The sequence below is a fragment of the Clytia hemisphaerica genome, unplaced genomic scaffold (genome assembly GCF_902728285.1).
Source record: "Clytia hemisphaerica strain Z4C2 unplaced genomic scaffold, Clytia hemisphaerica genome assembly, whole genome shotgun sequence".
NCBI classification, from domain to species: Eukaryota; Metazoa; Cnidaria; class Hydrozoa; order Leptothecata; family Clytiidae; genus Clytia; species Clytia hemisphaerica.
Genome location: NW_027103286.1, coordinates 3,424,088 through 3,439,626, shown reverse-complemented (window position 1 = coordinate 3,439,626; position 15,539 = coordinate 3,424,088). Strand labels below are relative to the sequence as shown.

General features: G+C 37.3%; 1 protein-coding gene across 3 annotated transcripts; it reads right to left on the bottom strand.

The window, feature by feature from the left end:
* Positions 1-1,309: 1,309 nt before the first annotated feature.
* On the bottom strand, positions 1,310-12,649 carry LOC136807547 (uncharacterized). Of its 3 annotated transcripts, XM_067064133.1 has the most exons (12): positions 12,491-12,649; positions 6,226-6,318; positions 5,963-6,034; positions 5,647-5,722; positions 5,433-5,509; positions 5,224-5,283; positions 4,990-5,079; positions 4,198-4,366; positions 3,942-4,020; positions 3,661-3,732; positions 2,783-2,863; positions 1,310-1,539 (listed from the first exon to the last, which is right to left on the bottom strand). In XM_067064133.1, the coding sequence occupies exons 6-12, from the start codon at positions 5,276-5,278 to the stop codon at positions 1,420-1,422; spliced, it is 666 nt and encodes a 221-aa protein (XP_066920234.1). In that variant the 5' UTR covers positions 5,279-5,283; positions 5,433-5,509; positions 5,647-5,722; positions 5,963-6,034; positions 6,226-6,318; positions 12,491-12,649; the 3' UTR covers positions 1,310-1,419. The 3 variants fall into 3 exon arrangements, with proteins under 3 accessions (XP_066920234.1, XP_066920242.1, XP_066920249.1); XM_067064141.1 differs by lacking the exon at positions 6,226-6,318; XM_067064148.1 differs by lacking the exon at positions 1,310-1,539 and having other exon boundaries at positions 2,788-2,876.
* Positions 12,650-15,539: the final 2,890 nt, after the last annotated feature.

The window sequence follows — 15,539 nt, the reverse complement described above, 5'->3', positions numbered from 1 at the left end:
CGGAGATTGAACATTTCGAGGCAAATTTATCCCCTATAGTAAAGAATGAACCCATATATAGGGCCAATATACTTCTTCAAATATTTTAAGACGGATAAGGTGTGGTATTTCGACTCCTTTCCGAGAAGGTGTGGTATTTCGATTCCTTTCGGAGAAGGTGTGGTATTTCGATTCCTTTCGGAGAAGGTGGTATTTCGATTCCTTTCAGAGAAGGTGTGGTATTTCGATTCCTTTCGGAGAAGGTGTGGTATTTCGACTCCTTTCCGAGATGGAACATTTCGAAGCAAATTTATCCCCTATAGTAAAGAATGAACCCATATATAGGGCCAATATACTTCTTCAAATATTTTAAGACGGATAAGGTGTGGTATTTCGACTCTTTCTCATTCATTTTCGGGGCTTTGGTATGGATGGACGATGGAACGAAATTTTAGGTTTTCATTGTAGGTTTTCTATTTCTATTTTGTTTTAGTTGCAGGAAGCCTTTTCACCCTTTTCTCACGACACTATGGACACTTTTTTATTAGTTAGTATCGTGTAAGCAACCTTGGACTACCCAATATCCCTCAAAGGGCAAAGGTTAGTTTTCTTTTGCCAAGTGGGAATGAAACTTTGGTCTCCCGTAACAGGAATCCTACCAAAGTTGCGCGGCCTTGAGCGGCTCGCCTTGTTTTTACACAAATGACAGATTGAAACTAAAATTTACCGCTAAATTTAGAAAAAAATATCAATCGTAAACAAAGGAATTGCTAGATTCAATCTGTCGTCAAAAATACGGCGCATTTTTTAAGGCTTCACTTTTTCTTGCCTGAGAAAGGTTAGAGATTCTACTCTAGCCCTTCGGACTTTAAACTCAATGTTGACAACCACTGCACAATTGATTTCTTTTAAGGTGAAATTTCAGGCTAAGATGGAAGGCTAACAAAAAGAAACTGTGGAAAAAGTTACCCGGTGTTGGTGAGAGGAGGGGTTGCAACCCCCTCGACCTTCTTAAGACTCCACCTCCCCTTATTCATTTTTTTTTGACTAAATAATTTCTGTAGTATACCAAGCAAAGCCGCTATTCTTTTGCTCCGTACAGCTTGTTTTTATATCATTTCCTAATCATTACTATTTTTAACAGCTGAGTTTCTATTTACTCCTTTGGAAATTTCCCATCCCATTCCGCGTTTATTTTGGCACTTGAGTTTTTCTTAACACCAACCCCCTGGATATACTTGGTCTTCAAATTCTTATCCCCTGGATTAAAACGAGTAACAGATGGACCCAAGTGTAACCTCTAGGTACTAAAACAAAGACTTTATCATAATTCGTAAAATCCATTTCTTTACTTATAACAAGAATATAAGAAATTCATTATTTATAATAATATTTTATAATATTATACTTGCTTACAATATCGAATAAGAGTTAAGCAACCTATGAAATAATATAAGTATTATATAGAAGCATTGTAATTATTAGAACTCTCTCCAGTAAAACTTTCCGTACAGACAAAACAGCACATTTACATTCCTGTGAAATCGTTCGAACAATCATCTAAAAGAACAAAAGCGATTGATAATTAGAGCAATCTAGCAATTACAGAAGAGTGAGCACAACGATAACAATTTACACACATGCTACCTTGTGTTAAAATAAAATTACAGATAGTCTGGTCATAGTCGTCATGGAGTGCCGTGGAGAAATCCACGATGACAACTACTGCATAGAATGTGGGGAAGAGACTGCACCACAGTCACCTTATTTGCAAGTATTTTCTATACGATCTTAGAAGCTGGTCCATACCGTCCATAAAGCTTATGGTACTTATGGTTTTTCTGGAAATCGGAACCTTTTGTACACCAGAAATTGAAGCCTTTTGTACACCAGATGCTTACCAACTCTATACTTAATGGATAACTTTTTTCCTATCAATTATAAAGGGACAACTATCAGACTCTCTTGTAATTTTAATGTAACAAATCTCCAACACGTGAAATATTTAGCTACATTTAGACTAGTGTTTAGAAACTTAAGGCACTGTCCTAATGGAAGATTTTTCATCGTCAACAAGACGTAAAAACATCACTGCGAGAGAAAGTGCTTTAGATTCTTTCTGAGTTTTCATATTGTTGTCAAAATTTTGATATTGTTATGAGAATTTGGATGTTATTGTAAACGTTTTAAGTATTGTTGTGAGAGTTTGGAATATTGGTGTCGTTGTGGCCGCTCAGGACTTCCGTAAGCAATCAGATTATATTATAATATTGTTTTAAATTGTATTATTACAGCCGTTGAATAATTACCGATATTTCATGGCTATTATTCAACGGCAAATTCTTTTACTCAAAATTTTCGAAATTTCATGGATTTTTTACTCTTGCTGGAAAAGAAATTAGATATGTTGTTATATTACTTTACATTTGCATGATTTAAAGTAATTACAAAGTTGATAAAGAGAAAGATTTTTCGAACGTTCGATTTTGTGAGCACTTTTTATTCTGTTAATGTTTCGATTTTTTCTTTTGTTTTTTCCTTGCATAGAATAAAACATATTCAAAAGGTTTTATGTTTGTTGGTTATTGGATTTATTAACCAACTTTGACATATCGAATATCTGCTTGTTATCCACTAATGTGTAAAAAGTTCGACCTATTGGGTTAAAAACAGGCTATCTTCCTAGCTTAATGATATGCATTTATTGCTTGGGAATTTGGGTGATTTAGCTACCCAGCATTCTGCTTCCTTTAAATTTATTAAACTGGATATACAAAGTTGTTTTAGGTGTACAATTTTTTACCTCGGGTAGGATAAAGCTACGTATCAATTCAGGTTCAGCCATTGGTAGCATTTCTTTGATCAGGTTTTCCAAAATAGCAATCTAAAAAGAACGACTGGAAACAAGGTCTAAAGGTTAAAGGTTAATCACATACATTTCAACATTCACACATGTGTCATTAAAAATCTAAAAATAATTAAACTTTATCAAAAAAATATCTTAAGAGAATTGACTTGCTTTCTTTTCCACGTGTGAAGTGACAATAAGAATTTGCACTTCACGTAAAGAAACGATGTAGAAATAATAGATAACTAACTACCTCCGGAAGGCTCTTGCTTCAAAATTTGTTTTGAGGATCAATGCAAGTTGGTTATCTATTATTTTGCATTGTTGCGTAGAGGCTATTTGAAAACACGCTGCCTTGCACACAAAATTATTTTTTAGTGAAAAAAGGAGATGTTTTCCTCAATGCTGAAGCATGCACTGTTTTCCAGCTTAAAATAATCACCAAAAACTAAGAATAATGATTTTAGGTCAGAATTCAAAGTAATATATATTAAAATCATTAGACGTTGTTGTCCGTCATAATTGGGCAATGGATAAAGAAATTGCATTTTGGGTAAAATTTTCCAGGAAATATATTTGGGAAATAAATAAGAGGTCGTGCCTCCGACATTTTTCAGGGGCCGTGTTACAACTTTGAAGGTGAATAATTTCGGCCTAAAATCCTGATCATAATGAAATAAATACTATCTTTACTAAACCCACTCTTTTAGGCCCCACTGAACTTAAAAGTGAAACAGCCCCCACAAACTTTTTTGGCAAATTTGAGATTTACCTCAACCAATTTAAGTTGGGGAGTGGGTGCCAGCTATGAGTATAGGATAGGTTATACTTACAATGTCTGGTCTGAAAAGGTGAGATATAGACGATGTAGATTTCTTGCAGCATCCTTCGTTCAGTTGTAAAACCTGAAAATGAGAAAAAAGTATAACCATGGAAATAATGGAGAATCAGAATGTAAGTGAAACGGCACAGATTTGACATGTACAAAACTTAAATCTCCTTCACTTAATGGTTCAAATACAAACTTATTTCATTGTTACACGAGGAATAAAAATAGCTGGTACTCAATTTTTCTCTGGTAAGCTCACTAACAAAATAGAAATCAGTAACTTACTACATTTTGAAAACTTTTATTCCAATATCTCATAAACTTTCTTTTAAATTCATTTGGATTCTCCGTCCATGACAGCAGCCTGAAAATTCAATTAAAAGATTAAAAATTCTCCGAAAAGTTCATTTCATCCAGCCAGCAATCATATTTTTAATTACAGTTTTATAAGCAGGAGATTATCAGGATGGGGTTGTAAGAGTTTGTGTTGCAAGTAGTTTTCACAATTTACAGATTAAAGATTTCCCAACAAAAGAATCACCTTTCGAATTCTATATTTAAAGCAGCAATACGGTGACATCCACAAGAATAAGGGACTTCTGGTATCGGTTCCACACACCTGCGATGATAGGGAGATTTACATTTGCTGCAAATGAATACCTCGCTAGAAGATTTAGGTTTCAAGCTAAATTTTGTGCAGCAAACTATTTCTGAATAAGGAAAAAGATATAATGCAGCGGTTTAAAAAATCTAATTCATATTCAGTGTAAACATTTTCCGAAATGCTCATTCTATCCAGCGATCATAATTTCATTTCATAGTTTTATCAGCAGGAGATTATCAGGATGGAGTTTTTTCAGTTCCAAATTTGCTAAAAGAGGTAGTAAATGTTTTGGCTCAGGGAAAATATTAAAGTATAAGCTAAGCATAATACCAAACCTTCAAAAATTGTTTACAACACTGTATTTTGGCCTGTATGTTTTCACTAAACAAAGACAAAGCGGCTCGATCTTGCCCATCCATTTAAATATTTTAGCAAATATTCGAATATAATAAATTTGAAACTTTTGAATTTGAGTATACATACAATAAACATTCGAATTTTGAATATAAAAAACAATTATATTTTTTGTGATAAGCATACTGGAAGCATTTATTGAACCTTATTAGATAGATCTAGAAGTAAGCATATCTGAGCCCGATTTTGAATTTTTCATTGAATATAAAAACATGTAGTAGCAGCACAAGACTCAATTGTTTCCAAGCAAAGTTAGTTTCAATAGAGACGAGTACTATGTGCCAGATTTCCAAGGCCTTTTCGCAACAGTTCTACCTCTCTCAAAATTCTCGGCTAGAACAGTGTCATTTGTCTTTTCTTCTTCAGTCAATTTTGCCTTTTTCGGAAAATCTACATCAGTGCAATCTAAAAAATAGAATAAAAATGTAATTCAACGACACATCAAATTTATCAATTATATAACGAACAATGACAAGTAGATAATAGGAGTCAATGGATAGATATCATGTACCATAATGGAAACGTGATTCTAAAAAATCATATCCTGACCTTTTCTTTTTTCTGAAGATGTATTAAATGTATTAGCAGGTTTCTTTTCTTCCATCTCATCTAGAAACGGAAAATTCTTTTTTTTTTCGTATTCTCTATCTACATCAATCTTCTAAAATGTTGTTGTTTTTCCTTAATTGGTATTTTAAAGCATTTGTATAAAGGATAAACATAAATGCGCATTCTAACTTATATAAATCAAGAGATACCTGTAAATTCACAATATTCTTTTAAAATTTCTTTTACTCTCTGATCGTTCGACAGTTCGACATCAGCGGATTATTGCCTAAATAAAAATAAACATTATAAGCCTCTTGTCGTTCACGAAAACTTTATCATTAAACTAATACTTATGATTTATCAACACAGTTGCATTATGACATCTGTGTCTATAAGATTCAAGAGAAAAGATTATTATTTTACCAAAATAATGAGGCGTCTCTTCGTATATATGAAGAACTCCAACAGTTGCTTTACACTAAACACCCCAATCATTTATCTGTAAAAAAAAACAATGGACAATTTTTTAAAGCTAGGTTCTTAATTCTTAGTTACCGACTTTCTGTTGTTGTTGTTGTTGTTGTTGTTAGCTATTTTTTTCTTTTCTCCGTAAAACCAATAAAATACACGAAAACACATAGAGACGGTAACATTCGAGTATTTAGATATCATTGTATTATTTATTGCATTATAGCTAAAAAGGAAAATACAAATAACCAAAATTTAACAAAACTAATACCTTTTTCTTTGTTTGCTTTAGGTAATCTTCATTCCTACGATTACGGTCTTTTTTTCGGTCAATAAATCTTACCTGGAAAGCAATTTGAACATCATTGAATAAGGTCTATTTGTCCATACCAGTTTTAAAGACACACAACAAGGTTTCTAATTCAAGTTGTGGTTCGAGTAGATACCGTCTACCGAAAACTTAAGCATAGCACGCGCTTACATGTCTTCATTTTTGATAAAAATATTGATGCAATTTGTATAAATTAAACTCACATTTTTATTCCAATTAGAACCATTACTTCCTCTGCGTTTATTTGACATATTTTGTTTGACGGATAATTTAAATAGTGCTATTTGTTAAAATCACTGAAATAAAACAAGTTTGTAGCCTATTAAAATAAGCAGTTTAGTTTAAGAGCATGCTACTGTAAAATATCTACGAATTTAAAATAATAATTGTCTGCAGAACACATTTGATAGGGTTTTAAATACTTACAAAGGTATTGTTAAAGCCCAACGAACATATGTCAACAAAAGCCTCAATGTAAAACTCAGTAAGAAAGTGCACAGATCATGACTCGACAGTAAACATATAATTTGGGTAAAATACTGTGCTATCACATGCGCATGGACTGAACACAATGATATTCATTTAATATACCAGGTGCGCCACAAAAAAGTTTCTCTCTTTAAAAGTAATTTTCTCGAAATCTAAAGATTTTAAAAGAACCATTCCTATTTTATTGGAAAGAAGAAAAATAAACTTAAATTTTGATGGGTCATTTATTGAATTCGATTCATTAGATCAAAAGTTATGCTCGATCGAATATAAAAGTTACTTTTGGAAAGTGCTCAAAAATGTTAAAAATCCACCTATCAATCAAATTATTCAGAAGCATAATTACATGATGTATCAGTATTTTTGTTTCAGTCATTAAAAATGATAATTAGCTGTTTAAATGACCTTTTGCTATTTAAAAGAAGGTTGAATTTCAATGAAAGGAAGAAAATTCGACGAAAAAGGCCAAAAAATCTGGTAGAATCCATAAAAATACATCAAATATGGGTTTCGAGGTAGATTCAGCCTTACATAGACTTAATCCAGTCTAGAACCAAAAATCTGAGGAAAATTTCGGTAAAACTAAATCAAATTAATTTTGATGAAGATTTTGAACCCTTTCGACCCTTCAGTTTCAAAATTTATGTGTTTAGTTAATGAAAAATGCTCTTAATCATGTAAAGGCTATTGCGATTGCCAAATTCAAAGTAAAAATTTGATACGTCGATTTTTAACGTTTTCGAGCACTTTCTGAAAGTAACATTTTTATTCAATTGGACATAACTTTTGATCTAATGAATTGAATCCAATCCATCTACCGATTCAATCAATCCATCTACACATCCCATCCTTCTACCCAACTTATCCATCTACCGATAATTCAATCAATCTACCCATGATCCAATCGATCTACCCATGATCCAATCCATCTACACCATGATCCAATCAATCTACCCATGATCCAATCAATCTACCCATGATCCAATCCATCTACCCATGATCCAATTTATCTACCCATGATCCAATCCATCTACCCATGAACCAATCCATCTACACCATGATCCAATCAATCTACCCATGATCCAATCCATCTACCCATGAACCAATCCATCTACCCATGATCCAATCCATCTACCCATGATCCAATCCATCTACCCATGATCCAATTCATCTACCCATGATCCAATCCATCTACCCATGATCCAATCCATCTACCCATGATCCAATTCATCTACCCATGATCCAATCCATCTACCCATGAACCAATCCATCTACACCATGATCCAATCAATCTACCCATGATCCAATCCATCTACCCATGAACCAATCCATCTACCCATGATCCAATCAATCTACACCATGATCCAATCAATCTACCCATGATCCAATCCATCTACCCATGAACCAATCCATCTACCCATGATCCAATCCATCTACCCATGATCCAATCCATCTACCCATGATCCAATTCATCTACCCATGATCCAATCCATCTACCCATGATCCAATCCATCTACCCATGATCCAATCCATCTACACCATGAACCAATCCATCTACACCATGAACCAATCCATCCACCCATGAACCAATCCATCTACACCATGATCCAATCAATCTACCCATGATCCAATCCATCTACCCATGAACCAATCCATCTACCCATGATCCAATCAATCTACACCATGATCCAATCAATCTACCCATGATCCAATCCATCTACCCATGAACCAATCCATCTACCCATGATCCAATCCATCTACCCATGATCCAATCCATCTACCCATGATCCAATTCATCTACCCATGATCCAATCCATCTACCCATGATCCAATCCATCTACCCATGAACCAATCCATCTACACCATGATCCAATCAATCTACCCATGATCCAATCCATCTACCCATGAACCAATCCATCTACCCATGATCCAATCCATCTACCCATGATCCAATCCATCTACCCATGATCCAATTCATCTACCCATGATCCAATCCATCTACCCATGATCCAATCCATCTACCCATGATCCAATCCATCTACACCATGAACCAATCCATCTACACCATGAACCAATCCATCCACCCATGATCCAATCCATCTACCCATGATCCAATCCATCTACCCATGATCCAATCCATCTACCCATGATCCAATCCATCTACCCATGATCCAATCCATCTACCCATGATCCAATCCATCTACCCATGATCCAATCCATCTACCCATGATCCAATCCATCTACCCATGAACCAATCCATCTACCCTTGACCGTAGTACAGTGGTAAGGCATCCGGCTACGGTTCGCAAGGTTGTGGGTTCAACCCCCAGCCGGGTCATACCAAAGATTTCCAAAATGGTACTTGATGCCTCTCTGCTTGATGCTCAGCAACTAAAGGAAGCATCAAGGGTAAGTGGAGAGATCCAGGGAGAAAGAGTGGTGCCCTCCCCTACCTTCGGGTAGATAGCTATCGAAAGAGGTGCCTTTGGGTCGCCTCCAACTGCGGTCGAAGACTTACTTACTTACTTACCCTAGATCCAACCCATCTACACCACGAACCAATCCATCTACCCATGATCCAATCCATCTACCCATGAACTAATCCATCTACCCATGAACCAATCCATCTACCGGTGATCCTATCCATTTACCGGGTGATTCAATCCATCTACCTATGATCCAATCCATCTACCCATGATCCAATCCATCTACCCATGAACTAATCCATCTACCCATGAACCAATCCATCTACCGGTGATCCTATCCATTTACCGGGTGATTCAATCCATCTACCTATGATCCAATCCATCTACCCATGAACCAATCAATCTACCCGTGAACCAATACATCTACCCATGATCCAATCCATCTACCCATGAACCAATCCATCTACTGGTGATCCAATCCATCTACCAGTGATGGAATCCACCTACAGGTAATCCAATCCATCTACCCATGAACCAATCCATCTACCCATCATCCAATCCATCTACCCATGATCCAATCCATCTACCGGTGATCCAATCCATCTACCGGTGATCCAATCCATCTACCGGTGATCCGATCCATCTACCCATGAAGCAATTCATCTACCCATGAACCAATCCACCTACCCATGAACCAATCCACCTACCCATGATCCAATCCATCTACCCATGATCCAATCCATCTACCCATGAACCAATCCATCTACCCGTGAACCAATCCATCTACCCATGAACCAATCAATCTACCCATGAACCAATCAATCTATCCATGATCCAATCCATCTACCGGTGATCCAATCCATCTACCGGTGATCCAATCCATCTACCGGTGATCCAATCCATCTACCGGTGATCCAATCCATCTACCGATGATCCGATCCATCTACCCATGAAGCAATCCATCTACCCATGAACCAATCCACCTACCCATGAACCAATCCATCTACCCATGATCCAATCCACCTACCCATGAACCAATCCATCTACCCGTGAACCAATCCACCTACCCATGAACCAATCCATCTACCCATGATCCAATCCATCTACCCATGATCCAATCCATCTACCCATGATCCAATCAATCTACCCATGATCCAATCAATCTACCCATGATCCTATCATTCCACCCATGATCCAATTGATCTACCCATGATCCAATCCATTCACCCATGATCCAATCCATCCACCCATGAACCAATCCATCTACCCATGATCCAATCCATCTACCCATGGTCCAATCCATCTACCCATGATCCAATCCATCTACCCATTATCCAATCCATCCACCCATGATCCAATCCATCTACCAATGATCAAATCAATCTACCCATGATCCAATCCATCTACCCATGATCCTATCAATCTACCCATGATCCAATCAATCTACCCATGATCCAATCAATCTACCGCATCAATCCATCTACCAATGCTCTAATCTACCTATTCAATCAATCTATTGAACCCATCCGTCCATCCAATTGATCTATTCCAGCTAATCTGTTCACGGATGATCCAAACCATCTACCCATGGTCCAATCCATCTACCCATGATCCAATCCATCTACCCATGATCCAATCCATCCACCCATGATCCAATCCAACTACCCATGATCAAATCAATCTACCCATGATCCAATCCATCTACCCATGATCCAATCCATCTACCCGTGATCCTATCAATCTACCCATGATCCTATCAATCTACCCATGATCCAATCAATCTACCCTTGAACCAATCAATCTACCGCACCAATCCATCTACCAATGCTCTAATCTACCTATTCAATCAATATATTGAACCGATCCGTCCATCCAATTGATCTACCCAGCCAATCTGTTTACCGATGATCCTATCAATCTACGGATGATCCAATCCATCTACCGGTGATCCAAGCCATCTACCGATGATCCTATCAATCTACTGATGATCCTATCGATCTACCGATGATCTAATTCATCTACCGGTGATCCAAGCCATCTACCAATGATCCTATCAATCTACCGATGATCCTATCAACCTACCCATGAACCAATCCATCTACCTGTGAACCAATCAATCTACCGAGATGATCCTATCAATTTACCTATTCAATCAATCTACCCAACCAATTCCATTTATCCAATTGGGTAGATTGATTGGATCATTGGTTTCAAATTCCGGGTAATTTTTATCTTTTCGCTGTACACAGCAAGCGAAGAGCAGACGCACGGAAGGAAAGGTGCAGGTGGCGTGGAAAGGTGCAGGTGGTGTGGAAAGGTGCAGGTGGCGTGGAAAGGTGCGGGTGGAAAAGGGGGCTGAAAGACAAGCAGCTAAACTAAACTCGACCTGATGTCAATCAATTTTTTCTCAATCGAATTCAATAGACCTTTTTTCAAAGAGGCAACCCTGTTGAATAATGTAGTCCAGCCACACAAACAATGATACAGCAATGCATAATTACTGTTTCATGCATATTGTAATAATTATGCATGGGTGTATCATTGTTTTTCTGCAAGACTACATAATCATTCAATTGATTGACTTTGATTAGCGCGATGAGAGGAAAAATCTTTAGTCTATCAGTGATTTCAACCTTTTTCTTATTCCTATCTATAAAGAAGGATGTCGGAATTAGAAGACGGATGTCGACATTAGACCAACTTACGGTAATTGATATGATATTCACATATTTTATGTCCTCAATTAGCTATCGATATTGATATTAGCTATCCGATTGCATCAATTAGTAACTAATACGATCTATTAAATAATCGATTGCTGTCTTGGTCGATAATAATAGATACCGTGAAGTTGGGTAATTTGCATCAGTGGAGGCTAACATGCATAGCCCACTAATGAATGACCTGTCTGGTCCTTAAAATATAAAGTTAAATCAAAACAAAAATGGTAGAGTAGAGCTGCAAGCGAAGCTGCGTAGTTCATTTGTTTTGAAAATTTTGCTGCTTTGATTGGTCAGTCATTTGAGGGCTATGCATGTTAGCCTCCACTGATGCAAGTTACCCGACTTCACGGTAACTTATCTATAAATAATCAATGAGTAATCGATAACAATCGATATCGAAAGGTAATCAATATCTCGAGGTAATTGAGGCCTCAGCGATATATTGCGATATTGATCGATGGCTAATCCCTAGCTAATCGATATTCACAATTTTTTTACCTCGATTAGCTATCAATTATGGAATAATTAATAGAATTGATCGATTAATATTGTTTAGCTATCGATTGCACGGGGTGTGCAAGTGCAAATAGAATACCCTGCCCAGTTGGCGACCGAAATTTTTAAATTCAAATTTACTTTATTACTTTACTTTACTTCCGGACTACCTTTACCCTCAAATCAGAATACTTTGATTGCTCAGACCTCCCTACAGGCCACACCCCCCTTGCCATCCTCTGTAAATGGATCCATCATCAGTATCATATCAGAAAATAAATGTGTGTGTAAATGTCCTCCTCGAACGAAAGACTAAATTTAAATACCATACATACCTGCTCAGAAAGAGTGAGGATCCACCATGATACATACCGCTGACAGACTGAGCAACTGAACTGTTGGGTGGGTGGCATCAGTACTCAGTAAGTAAGGCAGGGGTCATGAACTAGGGGTTGCTGTCTAATGGTGAATGGCAAGGTCCAAGGCAAGGTAAAATCTTCCAATCAAGATGAATAAAAAAATTTCGGACTGACATGTACACATAGAAAGCCAATAGCTCAGCCAATCAGAACCTGTCAAAGTACGCTATTCCTTGCTTCCCTTACCTAATAGCAGATCATAACAAAAATTGCGCGCTGTACCCAAGACACAGAAAAAAGTCTCGTTTCAGGTAAGTCTTCGCGAGCTAGTGCATTCCTCCGAGTGTTACTTAGGATATCTTACTCCAACGGATAGACTAAAAACCTACTTTTAAATGATCTTAGAAATTATGCTTCACGCTAGAGTTTTACTTCTTTAAAATGCCTGAATAAAAATAGAGATTTAAAGCTGAGTTGTAAAGATAGAAGCAGCGGAAAAAGTTGCGATCACACCAGGCTGCTGCAGTTCCTGACAGCCAGCAGCCTTCAAAAAAGTATTTGAACTGTTGAAGTTTGAAGAGGTGGGTATATTTTTTTTCGTTGAAGATTTTTAACTTTTGAATCACTCTCAAGCAAGACTTCATAATTTAAAGGAAAACTCGTGAGGTTAATACAATAGTTGTTTAGGAGAGCATCATGATGGGCAGATCATCACATCATCACACTGCACGCTGGCACGCCACTGCACTGGCACTGAACTGCTGCTGCATGTCCCAGACGGTGTCCAGTTTGCACTTCATGGCACGTTTGCTCGAGAGCAGCACTCATCGAAAATCAAGTGCAAGTGCAAAAAGTCCCTTCGCCAAGTGCCAGGTGCAGCCAGTTTTAGACCCTAGGACGCTAGGTGCACACAAAAACAAAATTCATGGAGTACCTACCACGACCCTACGGATTCCCCGGACACAATCCGGGATAAGGCGGTCATCGAAAAAATGCTCTGTTCGCGTCGTAACGGGTGTTAAAAATGCATAGGTTTTTCAAAGGTTGTAATTTTTATTGCAACAACATCAGAACTTTGAATGTGAATTTCCTCAATCATGAGTTCCTTTTTATGTATGATGATAACGCTGCCGTAGCCATCATCACGGTTCTCGTGGGTTGCAGAATAGGTTGTAGGTAGGAACTCAGAGTTTTTTTTGCTTGCTGTGACTGTGAGATGACTTTCAGTGCCAATGATTACATCAATGTCATCATCAATGCCAAGTAGGCTTTTAAATTGAAATATGAAAAAAATGTATAGTAGAACACACGCAAATGTCTGTCTGGAATGAAGAAGACTCTACTAGTGGCAAAACAATGGAGGGTTTGACGTCACTCGCGCGGCAAGTTACATACTCATTAACCCCTTCGGGTGATAGGCAAAACCTAAAATTTTAAGTGAAAAATTGAAAAATTTGCTCACTTAGTACACCATATCCTACCAAAATCGACAATTTTGGGCTTAGGCACCACCCATGGTGCAGTTAGTCCACTGGTGGAGTAACTGTTTTCCCAAATTTTGGTTTATATACCACCACGGTAGTAATTGTCATAGTGTTTATATGATAACTGCATGACCCCCCCTGGTTAGGCGGCAGGCTTTCTCTAATTCTCCACCCTTGATAAAATGACGTCACTATTTTCATATCTCTAAAACAGCTCTCTTGGAGTATTTATTGTTTTCAAAACCTGTCAATCTATATCCAATTGCAGCCCCAGCATCCTATCATGCATGAAAAATATATCAATGTTAATTGGTGGACAAAACCTCATAGTCATACTTTCAGATAACGTCATTATTTACATAATTTGTGACCCCATAATTTGGTAAAAATTTACCAAAAGGCCGCTACTAGTCTAATTAATTAAGCTGTTGCTGCGAAGCGTCCTGTCCCAGACCAGCCTCAGACCGGCCCCGATCACCTCATCGACATCCTTTTACAAGAATTTTTTCATGTAATTATTCCTAAAAATCACTAACTGGAGGCCCGAACTGGTCTAACAAGCGTCTTGAAGCGGCCAGGACCGTTAGAGATCACATTTCTAGAAGGTCTGGAGGCCGATATAAAACAAAAATTTGACCGCTACTAGACTGCTCGTAATATAAACAAGCTAAGACCAAGTCCGACCTGATTTTCAGGTATTTTAAATCGCTTGGGAAGTCACATTTAAGTGCCATTTGTTGTCAATATTTGGGGTTGATGATTTGTCGTTTAAGTCATATTTTGATGTTACATTTCCATTACATAATTATAATATTTTCAGGAACTTATGTTATGAGTTGCATCTTACGAGTGTGTTACAGTTTTCAGGTCTTTAATTTGTATGACCTGTAAACTGTGACCTGTAACTTGCGGTTTACACAAACCGTGACAAACAATAATTTTGAATAAAGTTAATACTGTCAACTGCTCTAACTTGGGACTATCTGACAAAACATGGGACGGCCATTCAGCCACCATTTCACCGAACCTTCAAATTCATTTAATTAACATGCCGCGAATCATAGAAAGCAAATAACAGAAATAATGTGAATACGCTACTCTCACCAGGTAGGCCTTCATGCCGCAAAAGGAACAAATCTTTGTGACAAGCGTCCAAAGGTCCAAATAGATATGAAAAAAGTCAGTTCTTCTGCGGAAATTGTAGGGGTGGGGGTAAAATGGGGCTATCTTCAAATCATGCTGTGCTAGAGTTTTTTTGATGTGTTTCTACCCAAATAACAATACCTTATTGGAACTAATTTTCGCGGGAACTAATTTTCGCGGTCGAAAAAAAATATCCGAAAAATTGCATTTCGCGGGTTTTAATTTTCGCGGTTTTGCCCTTTTTTGGACAAATTTCTTTCATTTTCCTAGGGATTTTTCAAATTTTTCGATAAAATTGGAAAAAATTGTATTTCACGGGAATTAATTTTCGCGCTTTTCAACTCTCAAAACTTTTCGCGGGATCAAATTTTCGCGATTTTGACGAAAAACCGCGAAAA